Source organism: Saimiri boliviensis, chromosome 17 (genome assembly GCF_048565385.1).
Source record: "Saimiri boliviensis isolate mSaiBol1 chromosome 17, mSaiBol1.pri, whole genome shotgun sequence".
Taxonomy (NCBI): Eukaryota; Metazoa; Chordata; class Mammalia; order Primates; family Cebidae; genus Saimiri; species Saimiri boliviensis.
Window position 1 is genome coordinate 72,289,572 of NC_133465.1, and position 20,579 is coordinate 72,310,150.

Below are 20,579 nucleotides of genomic sequence, written 5' to 3' on the forward strand. Positions count from 1 at the left end.
TGTGTGCTGTGTGTGCTGTGTGTGCGGTGTGCTGTGTGTGCTGTGTGCTGTGTGTGCTGTGTGGTGTGTGTGCTGTGTGTGCTGTGTGTGCTGTGTGCTGTGTGTGCTGTGTGCTGTGTGCTGTGTGTGGTGTGTGTGCTGTGTGTGCTGTGTGTGGTGTGTGTTGTGTGTGCTGTGTGTGCTGTGTGCTGTGTGTGGTGTGTGCGGTGTGGTGTGCTGTGTGTGGTGTGTGCTGTGTGTGGTATGTGGTGTCTGTCTCTGCTCCCTTGGTGTGTGATGTGCTGTGTGTGGTGTGCTGTGTGTGCTGTGTGCTGTGTGCTGTGTGTGGTGTGTGTGCTGTGTGCGGTGTGCTGTGTGTGCTGTGTGCTGTGTGCTGTGTGTGGTGTGTGTGCTGTGTGCTGTGTGTGCTGTGTGCTGTGTGTGCTGTGTGCGGTGTGCTGTGTGTGCTGTGTGTGCTGTGTGCTGTGTGTGCTGTGTGCGGTGTGCTGTGTGCGGTGTGCTGTGTGTGCTGTGTGCTGTGTGTGCTGTGTGCGGTGTGCTGTGTGTGGTGTGTGGTGTGTGTGCTGTGTGTGCTGTGTGCTGTGTGTGCTGTGTGCTGTGTGCTGTGTGTGCTGTGTGCTGTGTGTGCTGTGTGCGGTGTGCTGTGTGCGGTGTGTGCTGTGTGCTGTGTGCTGTGTGTGCTGTGTGCTGTGTGTGCTGGGTGCGGTGTGCTGTGTGTGCTGTGTGCGGTGTGTGCTGTGTGTGCTGTGTGTGCTGTGTGCTGTGTGTGGTGTGTGTGCTGTGTGCGGTGTGTGCTGTGTGTGCTGTGTGTGGTGTGTGTGCTGTGTGTGCTGTGTGCGGTGTGCTGTGTGCGGTGTGCTGTGTGTGCTGTGTGTGGTGTGTGTGCTGTGTGTGCTGTGTGTGCTGTGTGTGCTGTGTGCTGTGTGTGCTGTGTGCGGTGTGTGCTGTGTGTGCTGTGTGTGGTGTGTGCGGTGTGTGCTGTGTGTGCTGTGTGCTGTGTGTGCTGTGTGCGGTGTGCGGTGTGCGGTGTGTGCTGTGTGTGCTGTGTGCTGTGTGTGCTGTGTGTGCTGTGTGCTGTGTGTGCTGTGTGCGGTGTGTGCTGTGTGTGCTGTGTGCTGTGTGTGCTGTGTGCGGTGTGCGGTGTGCGGTGTGTGCTGTGTGTGCTGTGTGTGCTGTGTGCTGTGTGTGCTGTGTGTGCTGTGTGCTGTGTGTGCTGTGTGCGGTGTGTGCTGTGTGTGCTGTGTGTGCTGTGTGCTGTGTGTGCTGTGTGTGCTGTGTGCTGTGTGTGCTGTGTGTGCTGTGTGTGCTGTGTGCTGTGTGTGCTGTGTGTGCTGTGTGCTGTGTGTGCTGTGTGCGGTGTGTGCTGTGTGTGCTGTGTGTGCTGTGTGCTGTGTGTGCTGTGTGCGGTGTGTGCTGTGTGTGCTGTGTGTGCTGTGTGCTGTGTGTGCTGTGTGCTGTGTGTGCTGTGTGTGCTGTGTGCTGTGTGTGCTGTGTGCGGTGTGCTGTGTGTGCTGTGTGCGGTGTGTGCTGTGTGTGCTGTGTGCGGTGTGCTGTGTGTGCTGTGTGCGGTGTGTGCTGTGTGCTGTGTGTGGTGTGTGGTGTCTGTCTCTGCTCCCTTGGTGTGTGATGTGCTGTGTGTGGTGTGCTGTGTGTGCTGTGTGCTGTGTGTGGTGTGTGTGCTGTGTGTGGTGTGTGCTGTGTGTGCTGTGTGTGCTGTGTGCTGTGTGTGCTGTGTGCGGTGTGCTGTGTGCGGTGTGCTGTGTGTGCTGTGTGTGCTGTGTGCTGTGTGTGCGGTGTGCTGTGTGTGCTGTGTGTGCTGTGTGTGCGGTGTGCTGTGTGTGCTGTGTGCTGTGTGTGCTGTGTGTGCTGTGTGCGTTGTGCTGGTGCCGTGTGCTGTGTGTGCTGTGTGTGCTGTGTGCGGTGTGCTGTGTGTGCTGTGTGTGCTGTGTGTGCTGTGTGTGCTGTGTGCGCTGTGTGCGGTGTGCTGTGTGCTGTGTGCTGTGTGCGGTGTGCTGTGTGTGCTGTGTGCTGTGTGCTGTGTGTGCTGTGTGCGGTGTGCTGTGTGTGGTGTGTGTGTGTGTGCTGTGTGTGCTGTGTGCTGTGTGTGCTGTGTGTGCTGTGTGTGCGGTGTGCTGTGTGTGGTGTGTGTGCTGTGTGCTGTGTGTGCTGTGTGTGCTGTGTGTGCGGTGTGCTGTGTGTGCTGTGTGCGGTGTGCTGTGTGTGCTGTGTGCGGTGTGTGCTGTGTGGTGTGTGTGCTGTGTGTGCTGTGTGCGGTGTGTGCTGTGTGCGGTGTGCTGTGTGTGCTGTGTGCGGTGTGCTGTGTGTGCTGTGTGCTGTGTGTGGTGTGTGTGCTGTGTGCGGTGTGCTGTGTGTGCTGTGTGCGGTGTGCTGTGTGTGCTGTGTGCGGTGTGCTGTGTGCTGTGTGCTGTGTGTGGTGTGCTGTGTGCGGTGTGTGCTGTGTTTGGTGTCTGTCTCTGCCCCCCTGATCTGTGGTGCACGGTGTGGGTCTCCACTTCCCTGGTGAGGGGCGTCTGGCCTGTCCCGAGTGCAGCTGTGGCGACCTTGTGCATACACGCCTGTCTTTGGGTCCTCACTCTCATTCTGTGGTGTAGACGCCCGGGGCTGAGTGGGTATGCTGTGTTTGTCTTTCTTTTGAGACAGAGCCTTGCTCTGTCACCCAGCTGGACAGAGGTGATTGCCCAGGTGACACAATCACGTCTCACTGCAGCCTCCAACTCTCGAGTTCAAGCCATCCTCCCACCTCTGCCTCCCAAGTAGCTGGGAGTACAGGCACATGCCACCGTGCCACACTAATTTTGTGTTTTTGTAGAGATGAGGTTTTGTCATGTTGCACAGGGTGGTCTTGAACTCCTGGTCTCTAATCCACCTGCCTTGGGCTCCCAAAATGCTGGCGATACAGGCGTGAGCCATCACACCCTGCCTGGAACTTCGTAAGAAATGCTACACGGCTTTCAACGTGTTGGTGCCACACACCCCTGGCACTGGATGAGAGCTTGGGGCCCAGGGTCCTCGCTGGCATGGGGGGCGTTTGGTCTTTCAAGCTTGGCCACCGTAGTGGGGTGTGGGAGCAGCTCATTAACTTGTGTTCTAGTGACTGATGATGCTGTTTCAGTCTTCATCCTTTTCAGGGGCCTGTTTAACAAGTCTTTTGCCCATTTATTTATCAGCTTAGTTGTTTCCTTCCTCTTGAGAAGTCTTCATGGATCCTGCACACAGTTTTCTTTTTCAGATGCTTCTTCCTGCTATGCGGCTTTTCCTGTCAGTATCCCATGTATTCCGAAGTCAAAGCCTTTTGTAAAAGAATCAGCTTGGAGCTGGGCGCGGTGGCTCACACTTGTAATCCCAGCACTTTGGGAGACCGAGGCAGGTGGATCACCAGGCCAAGAGATCAAGACCATCTGGTCAACATGGTGAAACCCGATCTCTACTAAAAATACAAGTTAGCCAGGCATGGTGGTGCACACCTGTAGTCCCAGTTACTTGGGAGGACAGGCGGGAGAAGCACTTGACCTTGGGAGGTGGAGGTTGCAGTGAGCCAAGATCATGCCACTGTACTCCAGCCTGGTGAGAGAACAAGACTCTGTCTCAAAATTAAAAAAAATTCAGCTTTATCCTCGTACATCAACTTTATTACGTATAGTTTACATATGGTAAAATTGTTAGTTTTCAATACGGGTTTAAGTATGGCGGCAGGTTTGGCAGATCAGAGCAGCGGAATGACCACCACCGTGGTCAGTGTGGCATACACGCCCCTCGCCGCAAGAGGCCCCGTCCTGCCTGACCCCCTGACCTGGGGCTCGGCCCTCGCCACGGGAGGCCCAATCCTGCCTGACCCCCGTCCTGCAGCTGCATGAGTTTAGAATCCATGCAGGTGGCCTCCTTCGTCCGTCCCCTGCCTAATCAGCTCCCTGTATTTCGGGGTTCATCAGTGATTCCCCTGCATGGGTGCCCCAGCAGTTGAGAGCTCTGAGCCCCGTGGGTTTGGTGTGAGCACACGGCAGGGTGTCTGTTCTCCCTGGGTGTCTTTCTGGAGAGAGCAGTCATCAGGACTTTGGGTGTTTTGCTCTTCCTGCTGTTAAAAGTTTCCTTCTCTGATTTCTGGTATCTTCAGCATTGAGCGTCCTTTTAAAAATGCTTTTTGTTGTATTTTGCTTTTGTTGTTCGGCTTTTCCGTAGTTTTTTATGTTGGTGTCCTATAAACTCCTCAAACCAAGGAAGCCTAAAAGTGAACTGTTTGCTTCTGTATTTCCTGAGGTGGTGAATGACATCCCGTCCACACACTCAGCTCACTTTCTGCTTTTCCTTCTCCCATTGCCCTCAGCTGGCTGGTGACCTAGATCTGCCTCTTCCACACCCCTGATAGGCCCCAGATGTGCCCCATCCTGGGGCCCTCTCTGCCTTGACCTCACTTCAGCTGCCTCTGTCTCACAGAAGCCTCTGAGCTGACCCTGCACCCTCAGGCCCTGACGTCTCTCATCCATGCTCTGTGCTGGGGTCCTGGGTGACGTGGTTCTCGGCTTCACGGCAGTGCTTCTCGCAGCTCGTCTGCTGCCTGGTTTTCCAGTGCTTCTAAGTTTCTCGCACGCTGTTTCCTCACCTTCGGACGGGCTCTCTCTCTATCCACTTCCTTTCTCTTGCCTCCCTGGCTGGCTCTCCCAGGCCGGTGTCCTGCTGCAGGTGCCCGTGCCCGCCCGGTGTTCACACTCATGCACGGGTCCTCTGCAGAGTCATGTTCTTCCTGGGTCCCGCTCCTCTGTCTGCTCCTGGGTGCCATGGCGGTGGAGTCAGGTTCAGTTATACTTTGCAGGCGGCTGGAGTTTTAGATAAATGAATTGTTGAAAGCACGTGGTATGAAGTTGAGACGGGGCAGGAGTGATTAGGGAAAATCAGATCTGTTTCTCACCTCTTCCCGGTGCCCCCATCGGGTCTACGTGTCCGAGAGTCTGCACCTGTCGTGTGTGTGTAGAAGGACTGACCTCCCGAGCTCATCAGCAGAGGCTGGCTGACGTGAGAGGTGCAGCTCCTGGCCACCATGGCAAGGAAGGGGAGGGGAAGCCGCGTCTCTTCCTGGAGGGCCTTTAGCGTTTGACGTTGGGTGTGATCTCTGTGGGTCTCCTCGCAGCCGTCGGGTCCGTCCAGCCTGTGCTGTTATCAACAAGGTGAAGTGTTTCTGTGTCTGTAACTTCTCACCTGTGTGGTTATTTCTGAATGGGTCACAGAAAGTGGAGGCGCTAGACCCAAGGGTCCTTTCTTTCTCAGTGTCCCGTGTGTGGCTGGCCACCGTCCACCGGGGCTGTGCCCTCATGCTGCCCAGCGGGGCTCCGTGTCCTTCTCGTCCTGCTCGGGCTGTTGGACAGCTGGGCGGAGGCCTTTCCCTCCTGATGGAGGCGGGACACGCTTCAGGTGTGGAACAGTGTGTTTATTTTCTGTCAACTTTTTGATGATGTTTCTACTATGTGATTTTTTTTGTTGATTCAGAAGAACTCATTTATTTTGGGGAAGCCTCCTGTTTGTGAGATAAGTTGCGGATGTTTTTGCAGATTTGTTGTTTGACTTTTGACTTTGTTTTTGGTGTTTTCCTGCTGGACTTTGTCTGCATATGTGTTTATAGGGATCGATTTATGGCTCTGAGTTTTGAGCTGTAATTAGAAAGGCATATCCCAGTTGGAAATTACTTTTTAAAGTCTTCTGTATTATCTTCACAAGATGTAACTTTTATTTTTGAGACCTATTTGCACTCTTTCAGCTGCCACGTATGAATTGTACGGCTGTGCAGGGGCCAACAGCGTGGCGGGGGCTGACGTGTGACAGGGGCTGACAGCGTGGTGGGGGCTGACAATGTGTGCACCTGCTTCTTCTTTGGGAGTGTGCTCCCCACTTCTGTGGCCACCGTCCCTTCCCCGGCCTGTGCTCCCTGCCCTGCCCTCCATGTGGAGCAGGGCTGCCCCTCGTTGAAGGTCGTATCCATGGAGTCCGAAGGATCACACTCCTGTGTGTCAGGGTTCTTTGGTCTGCGTACAACACCTGCGGCTGGTCTGTGGTGGGTGTGTCCCTTTTTTTTTTTTTTTTTTTTTTGTGAGATGGAATCTCGCTCTGTCACCCAGGCTGGAGTGCAGTAGCACCATCTCAGCTCACTGCAACCTCCGCCTCCCGGGTTCAAGTGATTCTCCTGCCTCAGCCACCCGAGTAGCTGGGACTATAGGCAGGGACCACCACACCCAGCTAATTTTTTGTGCTTTTAGTAGAGACGGGGTTTAGCAGTGTGTGCACCTGGGTCTGACAGTGTGCAGGGGCTGGCAGGCCGCCCGCCTCAGCCTCCCAAAGTGCTGAGATTACAGGCATGAGCCACCACGCCCAGCCTCTTAAAAGTTTTTAACAGCTTTGCTGAATTATAATTGGTATGTATTAACTGCATATAGAGGGCACTGCTTTACCAGAGTGCATCTGGCATATGTTAACTGCATGCAGAGCACATGGCCTTAACCAGAGTGCATCCGGCACACGCTGACCACACGCAGAGGGCACATGGCTTTACCAGAGGGCATCCGGCACACGCTGACCATATGCAGAGGGCACATGGCTTTACCAGAGGGCATCCGGCACACGCTGACCACACGCAGAGGGCACATGGCTTTACCAGAGTGCATCTGGCACACGCTGACCACACAGAGGGCACAGCTTTACCAGAGGGCATCCGGCACACGCTGACCACACGCAGAGGGCACTGCTTTAGCAGAATGCATCCGGCACACGCTGACCACACACAAAGGGCATGGCTTTACCAGAGGGCATCCGGCACACGCTGACCACACAGAGGGCACATGCTGACCACACACAGAGGGCACTGCTTTAGCAGAGTGCATCCGGCACACGCTGACCACACAGAGGGCACATGCTGACCACACGCAGAGGGCACTGCTTTAGCAGAGTGCATCCGGCACACGCTGACCACACGCAGAGGGCACGGCTTTAGCAGAGGGCATCCGGCACACACTGACCACACACAGAGGGCACATGGCTTTACCAGAGGGCATCCGGCACACGCTGACCACACACAGAGGGCATGGCTTTACCAGAGGGCATCCGGCACACACTGACCACACGCAGAGGGCACGGCTTTAGCAGAGGGCATTTGGCACACCCTAGCTGCATGCAGAGCACACGACTTGCATGTGACATAGGCATGCACCTCTGAGGCCTGAGCACACCCGTCACCCTGGAGCCTCCCCATGTCCACTCCCTATAATCCCCTCCTCTGCCCTCCCCCACCTTCAGGCCACCACTGATCTGCCTCTGGTGTTCTAGGGTTTTGCGTGAGTGAAATAAAGCTGTGCGCACTCATCTCATCAGGCTTCTTTGCTTGGCGTGAGTATTTTGAGGTTCAGGATGCGTGTGTCGCTGCCGAGCGTTGGACTACGTGGATCAGCCACAGTTTGTTTTTCCCGTAGATAATGTCAGAGCGGTCTCCATTTGCGCCTGTTACAGATGAAACCATGTGCACTTTTGTGTAAAGCCCATTTGTAGACAGACGCTCTTCTTTCTCTTGGGTGACTGCACAGGAGGGGTTGGCTGATCATGGATAGATCTGAAGAAATGGGCAGGCAGGGTTTGGAGGTAACTGTGCTGAGTTTTCCCCAGCAGGTGCGAGTTCTGGTTCTTCCACGTCTCAGCTCCGCTTTCTGTGTCTTTTGCAGCGTGTTTATTGCCGGCTTTCCCGAGTACACCCAGCCCATGATAGACCACCTGGTTACCATGAAGACCAACCACTGGGATAGGTAGGTTTTCTGTTTTTGTTTTTCCAAGAGGTTTTTTTTTTTGTTTCCCCCCAAAAGAGATACTCAGTTGAGCTTATAAGCCTTGAGTGTATTTTCTCACTGTGGGTGTCATATTTTAAAATAACTTCTGAGAAGTGATATGAATTCCAGTCTTTATGCTGGATGTGTTGGGTCGTGGTCTGTCTCCAGGTCCAGTCGCTGTTCCCGTGCGAACACCTGCGCTGGCGTGTTGTGGGGTGCTGCTGCTGCCTGAGGGCGGGGCGGGGGTGGGGCCAGGTGACTTGGAGGCGGAGTCCCCGTCTCCCTCAGCAGGCAGCACCTCCCACTGACTCTGCTCCTGTGGCTGCACAGGTAGCTTCTGTGCGTCTCCCGGGAGCCCAGCGGGTTTCGGTGGCTGTTTTCATAATTACAGTAGCAGCTTCAGGGTTTCCTAGAGTTTCATGGGCAGTTAAATGTACCTCAGAAAGGAGTCAGTGCTGTGACCGCCACCCTGAGGAGGTGAGCGGGTCCCCTCCTAGGACAGCGCTGTGCCGGGGTGCCTGTGGGTGCCAGGTGTCTTTGGTAGGGCACAAGTCCAGAATCGGAGTTTCAGGGTGGGCGTGATGTGGACGAGGTCCTTTCTGATCTGCAGCGGGCGCGTGCGCTGCTGCCTGGGGCGTGGCCCAGCTGCCTGTTGCGGTCTAGGCCGGGCTCTGAGGGATGGGCGCCTCTGGGAGAGGAGCTCCTGGGGAGCACTCGGGCTGCTGGGGGAGCACCCCTCCCTCCGTGGTGATCGTTTGATTACGGAGAAGGGTGTGAGTTGCTGACGCTCCAGGCATCCCTGCAAGTGTTACACAAAACTCTCTCCATCAGGGTAAAAGGGCCCCTCATCTGAACTTGGGAGAATTAATTTGTCCATTGCATCAGCTGGTCAGTCAATAACATCTTTAAAACCGTAGTTGTGAGTGTGCAAGCCCCGGTGTCGGAGCTGCTGCGGCGTCGTGTTTCTGCTTCAGTTCTGCCAGCCTTTCCTTCCCCCGTCTTGGGGTGGGGTCGCTTACTGGATGTGGATACACTTTCCGTTTGTTTCTTCCTGATGATTTGACCCTTATCTTTACGGAGTGGCCCTGGTTGTCTTGTGTTAGATTTCTTGCCTTAAAGTGTAACTCTAACCAGGTCACTGGTATAGTACCTGGGTTGGCAAGTTTTTTCTTTCAAAGGCGAGACGGGTCTCTGTTCCACACGTTTTACTGTGTTTTTTTCTTTTGGTTTATGCAACCCTTGAAAAATGTGAAAACCGTTCTCAGCTGAGGGCTGTCCTTCCACGAGGAGGCCTGGGTCCGGGCTCGCGGCTGCCGACCGCCCGGCCTGTCTTTCCGTTTGCTCAGCCGCGGGTGACGGTCCTGTGGATGGTAGACGGTGTGCAGAGTTTCTCGGTGCCTGGACGCCACCTGCCTCGAAGAGCTCTTTGTCTACTCTTGGAAGCGGATGGTGCGCAGGGCCTGGGGTGTGAAGGAGCCTCCGCCGACACTGGAGGGGCTGCGGCAGGTGGTGCTGCCGGTGTAGCGCCTGCCCTCGTGCTTTGTTCGATGGTGGTGCTGTGGGTCTGGAGGCTTTAAACAATTGGAATACAGACACCGGACACCGTCTTCTGCTGGTTTCACCTCATCATTGTGCTGCTTAGTTGTTACATGGCCACCCTCATGATGATTTTAAGTAATGGCCACTTGCTGCTCTGTCTGGTGTCTGGAGGGGCCTGAGCTCTGCAGGTTACTCCCAGCTTGCCTTCTGCCTCTGTGTGGAGCTCTGGAAGCAGAGGCGGGCTCGGGAGAGGCTTGGGGCTCGGGAGCTGGCCCTGGTCAGCCTTCTGCCGTCCCCATGCTCAGCGTCAGCGCTTTCAGAGAGCCCCAGGTTTGGCGGGCTGAGCCTTAGGAAATTCCTTCTGCTCACGTGTTGTCACCGTGGAGGGCGGCTTTATGTGGCTCTGTCGCAGACTCACATCCTCAGAGTAGTGTCGGGTGGGGAGGCCGGAGACCCTGGCAACGAGGGGTGGCAGCTGCGTCCCGAGAGGAGCCGTGGTTTGCCTGTGATTTCGCTGCGGTGGTCATGGGTCCTTGTCCGTTGTTGGAGCCGGATGTTCTTGTGATGGTTTGCGTGGGTGAGTGAGTGAGTGGTGGTCTCGGCTAAGCGGCCAGTTGAGGACCCATATTTTTCGTCTCCCCTCGTTTTCTTTTTATGCGTTGAGTAAAGCTAGAATCATCAAAATGACGGCACTAACGACATCCTCTCCCCGCTCTCAGGGTCATCCGCGAGCTGGCCGCGAAGGCACTGCACAACCTGACCCAGCAAGCACCCGTGTACTGCGCCACGCGAGGTGGGTGTGTGTCCCGGCTGGCTGTGGGCGCCGCACACACGCACCGCGGAAAGGCCCGGGGGTGAGGGGGTGCTGGGAATAAAGTTCTGCTTCCGTCTTGGTGAGACGCGTCTGAGGAACTAGCTGTTCCTCTTGATTGGGGGGCAGGGTATGAGGACAGACGCGGTGAGTGCGTCTGCAGACAGGGAGCCGCTGCACCGTGTCACGGATGCTGCAGCGCGGTGAGGGCCCGTTCCCGGGTGGCGGCTTGCACCTGCCACACTGAATGCTCTTCGGAATTTGTCAGCGTCTCTAGAAAGAAAGGGCCTAAATGGGGGACTCAGAGTCTGCCCCAGGACTAAAGTCACCTCGGACGGGAGCAGCTAAGTCTGCACTTCCCGTACTTCGCCAGTGAAGAGAGAAATCCCGTCTGTCCTGTCTTGTTTTTCTGCTTGGAATAAAGACTCATCCGACGTACATGTAGGGGAGAATACACCCATTTCTCCACATGACCCTCAATTCCCTGACACGGATCGCGGGGTGTCCACTGGAGGCCGCACTGTGGCTCCTCAGCGGAGTTCCTGACCTGACACCTGTGTGTTGGACATCTGGGGGCTTGCCACTTCCTAAGGGCCCTCTCTGCTTGGTGATCGCTTCACCAAGAGGCGCCAGCGTCACAGGTTTAGTGGGACACCGCCTCGCTTTACGTGCGTAATTAACCCTTGCTGACGCCGAGGGGCTCAGCTTTGTCCTCCTCCCAGTTGACGAGCACGGACATCAGGACGGCACTGTGACCTTTTGCAGATTTCTCTGGGTCTCCAACAACCAGTCACCCACAGCCGCCACATCTTAGCCCCTCTGATTCTCAGACCTTAGCCAGCGAGGCGGCATGTGGGGAGGCTGAGGCTCGGGAAGTGTGATCTCCCCATGAAGGTGTGGTAGAGCTGCCTCCCTCTGCAGCCACGGGCATTCTGAGGGGTCCGTGCTTTCTGAGCAAACCCAGAGTGGAGGCACCGCCCCTGGGGACAGCCCTGCCTCTGTCCACCCTGGCCCCCGCCCCTGCCCGGACAGCCAGCAGAGCCCCTGCTGGGATCACAGTGCCCTGCACGCCAGGGAAGGTGTGGAGAGCCTGTCCGCCTCTTCCCTGCTTCCTCTCCTGTCTGAGTTACCCACCCCATCTGGGGCACTTGGGACCGGGGCACGTCCCCCACGCTGCAGCCTGTGTCCTGTCGCCCTTGGTGTCTTGGAGGCCATCTGCATCACCATGGGCACTGGGGTGGTGACATTGAGGGAAAACCCTGTTGGTGGGTGCGTGTGGGCGTCCCACAGGCTGTCCGTGTGTTTGCACGCCATCACCTGCCCTTCTGACCCGTGTGGGTGCGCGTGGGTGCACGTGGGGGCTCCCACAGGCCATCCGTGTGTGCACGCTCTCACCTGCCCTCTCGGCCCTGTGTGGGTGTGTGGGTGTGTGTGGGTCCCGTAGGCCATCCGTGTGTGCATGCTCTCACCTGCCCTCTGGGCCCCATGTGGGTATGTGTGGGTGCGTGTGGGTCCCACAGGCTGTCCCTGTGTGCACGCTCCCACCTGCCCTCTCGACCCAGTGTGGGTGTGTGTGGGTGCATGTGGGGGTCCCACAGACCGTCCGTGTGTGCACACTCTCACTTGCCCTCTGTGTGTGGGTACATGTGGGTGCATGTGGAGGTCCCACAGGCTGTCCGTGTGTGCGTGCTCTCACCTGCCCTCTCTGCCCCATGTGGGTGTGTGTGGGTCTCACAGGCCGTCCATGTGTGCACGCTCTTACCTGCCCTCTCGGTCCCGTGTGGGTGTGTGGGTGTGTGTGGGTGCATGTGGGGGTCCCACAGACCATCCGTGTGTGCACGCTCTCACTTGCCCTCTGTGTGTGGGTACATGTGGGTGCATGTGGAGGTCCCACAGGCTGTCCGTGTGTGCACGCTCTCACCTGCCCTCTCGTCCCGTGTGGGTGTGTGTGGGTGCATGTGGGGGTCCCACAGGCCGTCCGTGTGTGCGTGCTCTCACCTGCCTTCTCGGCCCCGTGTGGGTGTGTGGGTGTGTGTGGGTGCATGTGGGGGTCCCACAGACCATCCGTGTGTGCGTGCTCTCACCTGCCCTCTCGGCCCCGTGTGGGTGTGTGTGGGTGCATGTGGGTCTCACAGGCCATCCATGTGTGCACGCTCTCACCTGCCCTCTCGGTCCTGTGTGGGTGTGTGTGGGTGCATGTGGGTCTCACAGGCCATCCATGTGTGCACGCTCTCACCTGCCCTCGGTCCCGTGTGTGTGTGTGTGGGTGCATGTGGGGGTCCCACAGGCCGTCCGTGTGTGCACGCTCCCACCTGCCCTCTTGGCCCCGTGTTGGTGTGTGTGGGTGCATGTGGGTCTCACAGGCCATCCATGTGTGCACGCTCTCACCTGCCCTCTCGGTCCCGTGTGTGTGTGTGTGTGGGTGCATGTGGGGGTCCCACAGGCCGTCCGTGTGTGCACGCTCCCACCTGCCCTCTCGGCCCCATGTGGGTGTGTGTGGGTGCATGTGGGTCTCACAGGCCATCCATGTGTGCACGCTCCCACCTGCCCTCTCGGCCCCGTGTGGGTGTGTGTGGGTGCATGTGGGTCTCACAGGCCGTCCATGTGTGCATGCTCTTACCTGCCCTCTCGGTCCCGTGTGGGTGTGTGTGGGTGCATGTGGGGGTCCTACAGGCCGTCCGTGTGTGCGTGCTCTCACCTGCCCTCTTGGCCCCGTGTGGGTGTGTGTGGGTGCATGTGGGTCTCACAGGCCGTCCGTGTGTGCGTGCTCTCACCTGCCCTCTTGGCCCCGTGTGGGTGTGTGTGGGTGCATGTGGGTCTCACAGGCCGTCCATGTGTGCGTGCTCTCACCTGCCTTCTCGGCCCCGTGTGGGTGTGTGTGGGTGCATGTGGGGGTCCCACAGGCCGTCCATGTGTGCGTGCTCTCACCTGCCCTCTCGGCCCCGTGTGGGTGTGTGTGAGTGCGTGTGGGTCTCACAGGCCGTCCATGTGTGCACGCTCTTACCTGCCCTCTCGGTCCTGTGTGGGTGTGTGTGGGTGCATGTGGGGGTCCCACAGGCTGTCCGTGTGTGCGTGCTCTCACCTGCCTTCCCGGCCCTGTCTCTTGCAGTCTTCCCGATGCTGCTGTCCATGACGCTGAGTTCAGATCTACACACGAGGCATGGGTCGATTCTTGCCTGCGCAGAAGTTGCCTACGCCTTGCACAGACTTGCAGCCCAAGAGAACAGGTAGGAAGAGTCCGTCCTGAGCAGACACGGGGCTCCATTCCCGATCCCCTCGCCATGCGGGTACAGTGCTCTCCAGTTCGGGATGGTCTCCTCCCTTCTCATTTGTTTACTGGCACCGGTGTCACCGTCGCCAGCCCCAGCTTGTGTTGATGGAGTAAGTGGCCCTGTCTCCTGACAGTCGTGCCGGGTGGACCACCCACCTCCCTTCGGCAGGGCAGGTGTGGCACCGGATGGGTGAACATCTCCCCGCACCCGCCCTGCATCTGCTGCCTCCTCGTGCACCTCACAGTCTCGGAGGTAACTAGTGAGGTCCTAACAGCAAAGATCCTTCTTCAGAGGGCATTGAGTGACTCACATGCTCAGTGTCCTTTCCCCATCACGTTTAATAGTTTAAAATGCCAGGGAATAGGCAAGTTTCTTTGAATTTTTTCAGTTGTTTACATTTGCACAAATAATAAAGCGGGAAAATCACGGGGTCACAGGAAGTTCTCTGCAGGAGACTGTAAAACATCGACTGTTTCACATTCCTTCCAAGCTGATGCTTCCTCCAAAGTAACAACTCTCAGACATGCTAGGGGATGGTAACCAAGAAACGATTTTAAGTCGTGCCCTGTGCATTGAGACAGTTCCCTGGGGGCAGAGTGAGCGCAGGGTGCCATGTGGGCTGCCTCCCGCCCCAGTCTGTGGGAGCCCTGGTCGGCCTGAGCTCAGACGCACAGTGCAGCTCCTTCAGGGTCGGTCGCTCGTGTGGGTGGAGCCCGTGCCCATGGAGACCTGGCCTCGATGGCGCTGCTCTGTGGTCATGGAAGAAGGCGCGTGGGGTGGGCCTCGGGAGAACAAGGCAGATTGAGCCAGCGAAGGGCCCTCATCCGGCAGGGCTTGGTGGGAACCCTGCCGGCATCCAGGCCCCCGGATGCCTGCCCAGGGCCGACCTTGCCAGGGGCCTTGGATGGCAGTGGGGCCCACATGAGCTCTCATCTCAGCCTCAGCTGGAGTCGTCTGTTTTCCAAGGTAGTCACATTGGCAGGGTCACAGCTTTAAGGGGATGTCCTAATATCCTCTTCCTTTGACCAGACACTGCTTTCATCTGAAATCATAAATGGGTCCGGTGCAGTGGCTCACACCTGTAATCCCAGCTCTTTGGGAGGTGGAGGTGGGAGATTGTTTTAGCCCAGTAATTTGAGACCAGCCTGGGCAACATAGTAAGACCCCATCTCTAAAGTAAAACGTAAGATAAAATACACAAAACACAAAGTGCTGCAAACACAATACAGTGCTACTTGGAGATATGCCCTGCAGAGGTCTTCAGGATCCCCTGGGACCTGAATTGATGAGACCTTGCTGAGCCTGTGTGTTGCTCCAAGTATACCCACCAAGGGTTAGGGTCTTGGGGAGTGTGACCTCAGCTCCTCAGCTCCTCCGAGTGTACCCGGGGTTAGAGTCTTGGGGAGTGTGACCTCAGCTCCTCTGAGTGTACCCAGGGTTAGGGTCTTGGGGAGTGTGACCTCAGCTCCTCTGAGTGTACCCGGGGTTAGGGTCTTGGGGAGTGTGACCTCAGCTCCTCTGAGTGTACCCAGGGTTAGGGTCTTGGGGAGTGTGACCTCAGCTCCTCTGAGTGTACCCAGGGTTAGGGTCTTGGGGAGTGTGACCTCAGCTCCTCTGAGTGTACCCAGGGTTAGGGTCTTGGGGAGTGTGACCTCAGCTCCTCCGAGTGTACCCAGGGTTAGGGTCTTGGGGAGTGTGACCTCAGCTCCTCCGAGTGTACCCGGGGTTAGGGTCTTGGGGAGTGTGACCTCAGCTCCTCTGAGTGTACCCGGGGTTAGGGTCTTGGGGAGTGTGACCTCAGCTCCTCTGAGTGTACCCAGGGTTAGGGTCTTGGGGAGTGTGACCTCAGCTCCTCTGAGTGTACCCAGGGTTAGGGTCTTGGGGAGTGTGACCTCAGCTCCTCCGAGTGTACCCAGGGTTAGGGTCTTGGGGAGTGTGACCTCAGCTCCTCTGAGTGTACCCGGGGTTAGGGTCTTGGGGAGTGTGACCTCAGCTCCTCTGAGTGTACCCAGGGTTAGGGTCTTGGGGAGTGTGACCTCAGCTCCTCCGAGTGTACCCGGGGTTAGGGTCTTGGGGAGTGTGACCTCAGCTCCTCTGAGTGTACCCAGGGTTAGGGTCTTGGGGAGTGTGACCTCAGCTCCTCCGAGTGTACCCGGGGTTAGGGTCTTGGGGAGTGTGACCTCAGCTCCTCCGAGTGTACCCGGGGTTAGGGTCTTGGGGAGTGTGACCTCAGCTCCTCTGAGTGTACCCAGGGTTAGGGTCTTGGGGAGTGTGACCTCAGCTCCTCCGAGTGTACCCGGGGTTAGGGTCTTGGGGAGTGTGACCTCAGCTCCTCCGAGTGTACCCGGGGTTAGGGTCTTGGGGAGTGTGACCTCAGCTCCTCTGAGTGTACCCAGGGTTAGGGTCTTGGGGAGTGTGACCTCAGCTCCTCCGAGTGTACCCGGGGTTAGAGTCTTGGGGAGTGTGACCTCAGCTCCTCCGAGTGTACCCGGGGTTAGGGTCTTGGGGGCTGTGACCATAGTGCTGTGTTTGAACTTCTGCAGGCCCATCACGGACCATCTGGACGAGCAGGCGTTGCAGGGCCTGAAGCAGATTCACCAGCAGGTTCGTGTCCAGCCTCTGGGTGCGCCCCTTAGGAGGGTTGCAGGGCCTGCCCCCTCGGCCTCCTGCCCTCACCAGGCGAGGTCTGCAGTCCTTGTGGCCACTGGAGGACCTGGGGTGTGACTGCGCTGGGAGCCGGCTCTCCGCTGGCGTCAGGCTTGTGACCAGCCACCTCGAGGGGCTGCCTTGGGCGGGGAAGTGAGTGCAGACTTTCCGTGCACCCTCCAGCATGTCCCAGTCTCCGAGGAAGGCTTGTTTAGCCAGTGCAGCTGGTGGAGATTTTGGCTGCAGCCGGAGTGCGGTTTCCCTCCTGGGCGCCCGGCTGCAGTCCTAGGATGGAGCATCGCCAACGCTGGGTGGGGCGTCAGGTCCCAGGCTTTCATGGAGTTGGGGGCACACAGAAAGAGCACAGAGGCCTCCGGTTTCTGGCCTTGCATCTGCAGCTGGGGTCTGGCGTCACCTGAGAGTAAACCAGAATTTTGTGTATTTCTCTGGGGAGATGGTGTGTTCATTTTTCTGGGATTTTGGAGACTCTCAAAGGCTTCTGTGACTCACAGGTAAAGTATGAACTGTGGATCTTGGTGTTCCAGGAGAATATCAGAATTACTCACAAGGGATTACATGGTTTACTGTCTGTCATTCCAAATAGACTTATATTCTTTAAGAGTCACCTCTTGGATTCGTATCCTATTTCTGCCATGAACTTGCTTTATGATTTTGGCAAAGCTGCTCTGTTTGTTTGTTTACGTTTTTCACTTTTAAAGTGGTGTCTGACCTTCTCCCTCTGACTGAGACAAGCATGGCTGCAGAGTGCAGACCGGGAGGCGGCGCAGGCACTGGCCCCCCCTCGGAGGCTGTGAGCCATGGCTCCCTTTCTCTGTAAAATACAGGCAGTAATAGAACCTATTTCCTTGAGTTGTGAGAATTAAAGAATATATTTTAAAGAGTTTAGTAGAATTTTTGGCAAACTTTTAGTTGTAGTGGTAATCACAATGGCTTTTAAGACCTTTTAAAGAAAAAGAAACAGCAGGGCCGGGCATGGTGGCTCACGCCTTCTGTGCCTGTAATCCCAGCATTTTGGGAGGCTGAGGGGGCAGATCAGGAGGTCGAGAGATCAAGACCAGCTTGGCTAACATTAGCTGGGCGTGGAGGTGCATGCCTGTAATCCCAGCTACTCGGGAGGCTGAGGCAGGAGAATCACTTGAACCTGGGAGGTGGAGGTTGCAGTGAGCCGAGATTGCGCTCCTGCACTACAGCCTGGGGACAGAGCGAGACGCTGTCTTGTGGAAAAAAAAACGTCAGAACCCTGTATGGCACAATTACATTTTGCCCAAGAGGCTGCCTGGTGGGTCCTACATTGGACCTGGGGCCAGAATGCAGGCGGCTCCAGCTCCCTGCTCTGACCACCCTCTCTGTGCCTCAGTTTCCCCACCAGGTGATCTCTGGGGCCTTCTGGAGGGTAAATAAGGCCGTCTGCATCAGCAGGTGAGCCTCTGTCTCTGGCCCTCCCGCCGGCTCTCCTGGCTGGCGCAATGCCTTCTGACATTTTCTCTTTGTTCTTCTTTTGACATTTGTTAATAGATAGATACTAATTTAACATTTATTAAATAACTTTCCCTCTCTTGTTTTTAGCTCTACGATCGTCGGTTATACAGGTGAGCCTTACAAAACTGAAGTTCTCACGCGTGTGTCCTGATGAAGAGCTGTGCTATCGGGAGCAGGCGGGTGGCGTGTGCGCTCCCCGCTGCCACCCGTGTGTGTTGGGTTGAGCTCGCCGCTGGAGGTGCGTGCGGGTCTGACCTCGCTGGGTTTTTGGCTCTGCAGGTGTCTGTGTTTCCTCGTCCCAGGCTTGCTGGTCATAGGCACGGGCGTGGCCTCCCCAACCCCGAGATCCGGCCAGCGCCTCCCTGAGAGTTTCCTTCTGTGCCTCTGCAGCTCAGGCAGCCCGTCTGCTCTGACAGCTGGCTTTGCTTTTCCTGCCGAGGGCATCACACAGTAGGAAGCCTCGGAGTCTGGTTTCTTCACCCACGTGATGTCTTTGAGATGTGCCCGTGTTGCCGTGTGTTCCTACCCGTTGCCGAGTCATGTTTCTTCCTAGTGCTGAGTCGTGTTCCGTGGTGTGCATGCACAACGGCTTGGGATCCACTCAGCAGCCGGGGCTGTTTGGGTTTCCAGCATTTGGCTATGGTAGGAAAGCTGCTGTGCATATGTAGACATACAGGTCTTGGTGCCTTTCACGTCTCTTGCTGACTACCAGGAGCGGCATCACAGGGTGTGGCGCACATGCTTGTGACTTCCTCAGCTGCTCTGCCCCTTTCTGCACCCTGCTGCTCCACGTCCCCTCCACACGTGACCCCTTGGTTTGGTTGGCTCTGAACGTGGACCCTCTTGGCAAATAGAGATCTCTTTCTGCTGCCGGAGTCTGCCTTTTTTCAGGCCCCTGGTGCCCAGCCTCTCTCCCTGTGCCCAGCCCGTCTCCCTGCACCCAGCCTGTTTCCCTGCGCCCAGCCTACCTGCGCCCAGCCTGTCTTCCTGCGCCCAGCCTCTGCGCCCAGCCTGTCTTCCTGCGCCCAGCCTCTTTCCCTGAGCCCAGCCTACCTGCGTCCAGTCTGTTTCCCTGCATCCAGCCTGTCTCCCTGTGCCCAGCCTCTTTCTGTACCCAGCCTCTTTCCCTGCGCCCAGCCTGTCTCCCTGTGCCCAGCCTCTTTCTGCACCCAGCCTCTTTCCCAGTGCCCAGCCTACCTGCACCCAGCCTGTCTCCCTGCGTCCAGCCTCTTTCTGCTGCACCCAGCCTGTCTCCCTGTGCCCAGCCTCTTTCCCTGCGCCCAGCCTACCTACACCCAGCCTGTCTCCCCGCACCCAGCCTGTCTCCCCGCACCCAGCCTGTCTCCCCGTGCCCAGCCTGTCTCCCCGTGCCCAGCCTGTCTCCCCACACCCAGCCTGTCTCCCCGTGCCCAGCCTGTCTTCCTGCGCTCAGCCTCTCTCCCTGCGCCCAGCCTACCTGTGCCCAGCCTGTCTTCCTGCGCTCAGCCTCTCTCCCTGCGCCCAGCCTCTCTCCCTGCGCCCAGCCTCTCTCCCTGTGCCCAGCCTGTCTTCCTGCACCCAGCCTGTCTCCCTGTGCCGAGCCTCGCTCCCTGCACCCAGCCTGTCTCCCTATGCCCAGCCTCTCTCCCTGTGCTGACTGAGCATTCCTGGGTCTTTGGTGAAGTGACTGTTCAGACTTTTTGCTCATTAAAAAATTTCATTCTCTGTCTTCTTATTCAGCCATCAGAACTCTTTACGTATTCCAGATGTCAACTCTGTCAGACACGAGATCTGCCAGTGCTTTCTCCAGCTCTGTGGCTAGCTTTTGTTTTCTCTTAGTTTTTCTCGTTTTCTCTTTTTTGGAGATGGAATCTCGCTCTGTCGCCCAGGCTGGAGTTGAGTGGTGCGATCTCAGCTCACTGCAACCTCCGCCTCCCGGGTTCAAGCGATTCTCCTGCCTCAGCCTCCCGAGTAGCTGGGATTACAGGCGCCTCCTACCACACTCGGCTAATTTTTGTAATTTTAGTAGGAGCGGGGTGTCACCATGTTGGCCAAGCTGGTCTCGAACTCCCGATCTGAAGTTATCCACCTGCCTCGGCCTCCAAAACTGCTGGGATTACAGATGTGAGCCACACCACCCGGTGTCTTAGTGGTGGGACACTTGTCGGGCAGTGAACCTTCTGCTGTTCTCCTTTGCCCTCAAGGCGTGAAGCCTCCCTCCCTGCCTCCTGGGCCTCCCAGGCTGCTCCCACAAGTCTCTGGCCGCGTGGCCCCCGCCCCCTACGTCCGCCTCCTCAGTCAGCAGGGCAGGTGGCCCTGTTTGGGCTTTTCCCCACATGTTGGGCCTGGAGGGCTCCTCCGGGTGCTCCTGGGTTCCCTGGGGTGCTGGAGGGCCCCCTGCCTTGGGCTTTAGTCCTGCTCTCCCTACCTCCTGGTGTCGGAGCCAGTTTTTCACGTTGTATTCCTTCCAGTTTTCTACTTGCAGGATGGGACATCAGACCCAGCCATACTGTGTGGGCCAGAAACCAGGGTCTCAGGAGTAAATTTCTTGCCCTCCTTGGGCAGCACCCATTCCCCCATGCGCCAGGGCCCCGTTGTCAGTGCCAGGGCTGGGGCAGGCATCCCAGACGGCAGAGCAGCCTGGAACGCCGCCTGGCTTCACTCGTGGTAGAACCTCCGTGTGCTGCTGCTTTCGGCTGGACAAGGAGCTCTTTCTGCATCTGAGATGAGCTTTTATAACGTCAGAGCTGAGCGCTGTTTGGAATTAGTTCTGTGGTGGGATACCAGCAAGGATGATTAAAATCAGCATAACCTAGTCAGGGTGGGGCCTCTGGAAGATGGACGTGTCACGTTTTCCTTTGGTAAAAGGCAGACAGGGGGCCTCTGGAAGATGGACGTGTCAAGTTTTCCTTTGGTAAAAGGCAGCTCATACTCAGTAGCACATTTGACGAATTCTCGTTTTAATGCTTTTTGGAACCTGAAGTTACATTGGCAAGGATATTTGATGGTGTTTTG

The 20,579-nt window shown here is 57.1% G+C and overlaps 1 protein-coding gene across 2 annotated transcripts in view; it reads left to right on the forward strand.

Moving 5' to 3' along the window:
- TBCD (tubulin folding cofactor D) overlaps positions 1–20,579 on the forward strand; it is a 205,699-nt gene that overhangs the window by 144,203 nt on the left and 40,917 nt on the right. For both annotated transcript variants that reach the window (XM_074389091.1, XM_039476649.2), the window contains exons 18-22: positions 7,716–7,796; positions 10,076–10,149; positions 13,277–13,394; positions 15,983–16,043; positions 17,673–17,695. In XM_074389091.1, coding sequence (XP_074245192.1) covers positions 7,716–7,796; positions 10,076–10,149; positions 13,277–13,394; positions 15,983–16,043; positions 17,673–17,695 — 357 coding nt within the window. The remainder of the gene's footprint in view (positions 1–7,715; positions 7,797–10,075; positions 10,150–13,276; positions 13,395–15,982; positions 16,044–17,672; positions 17,696–20,579) is intronic.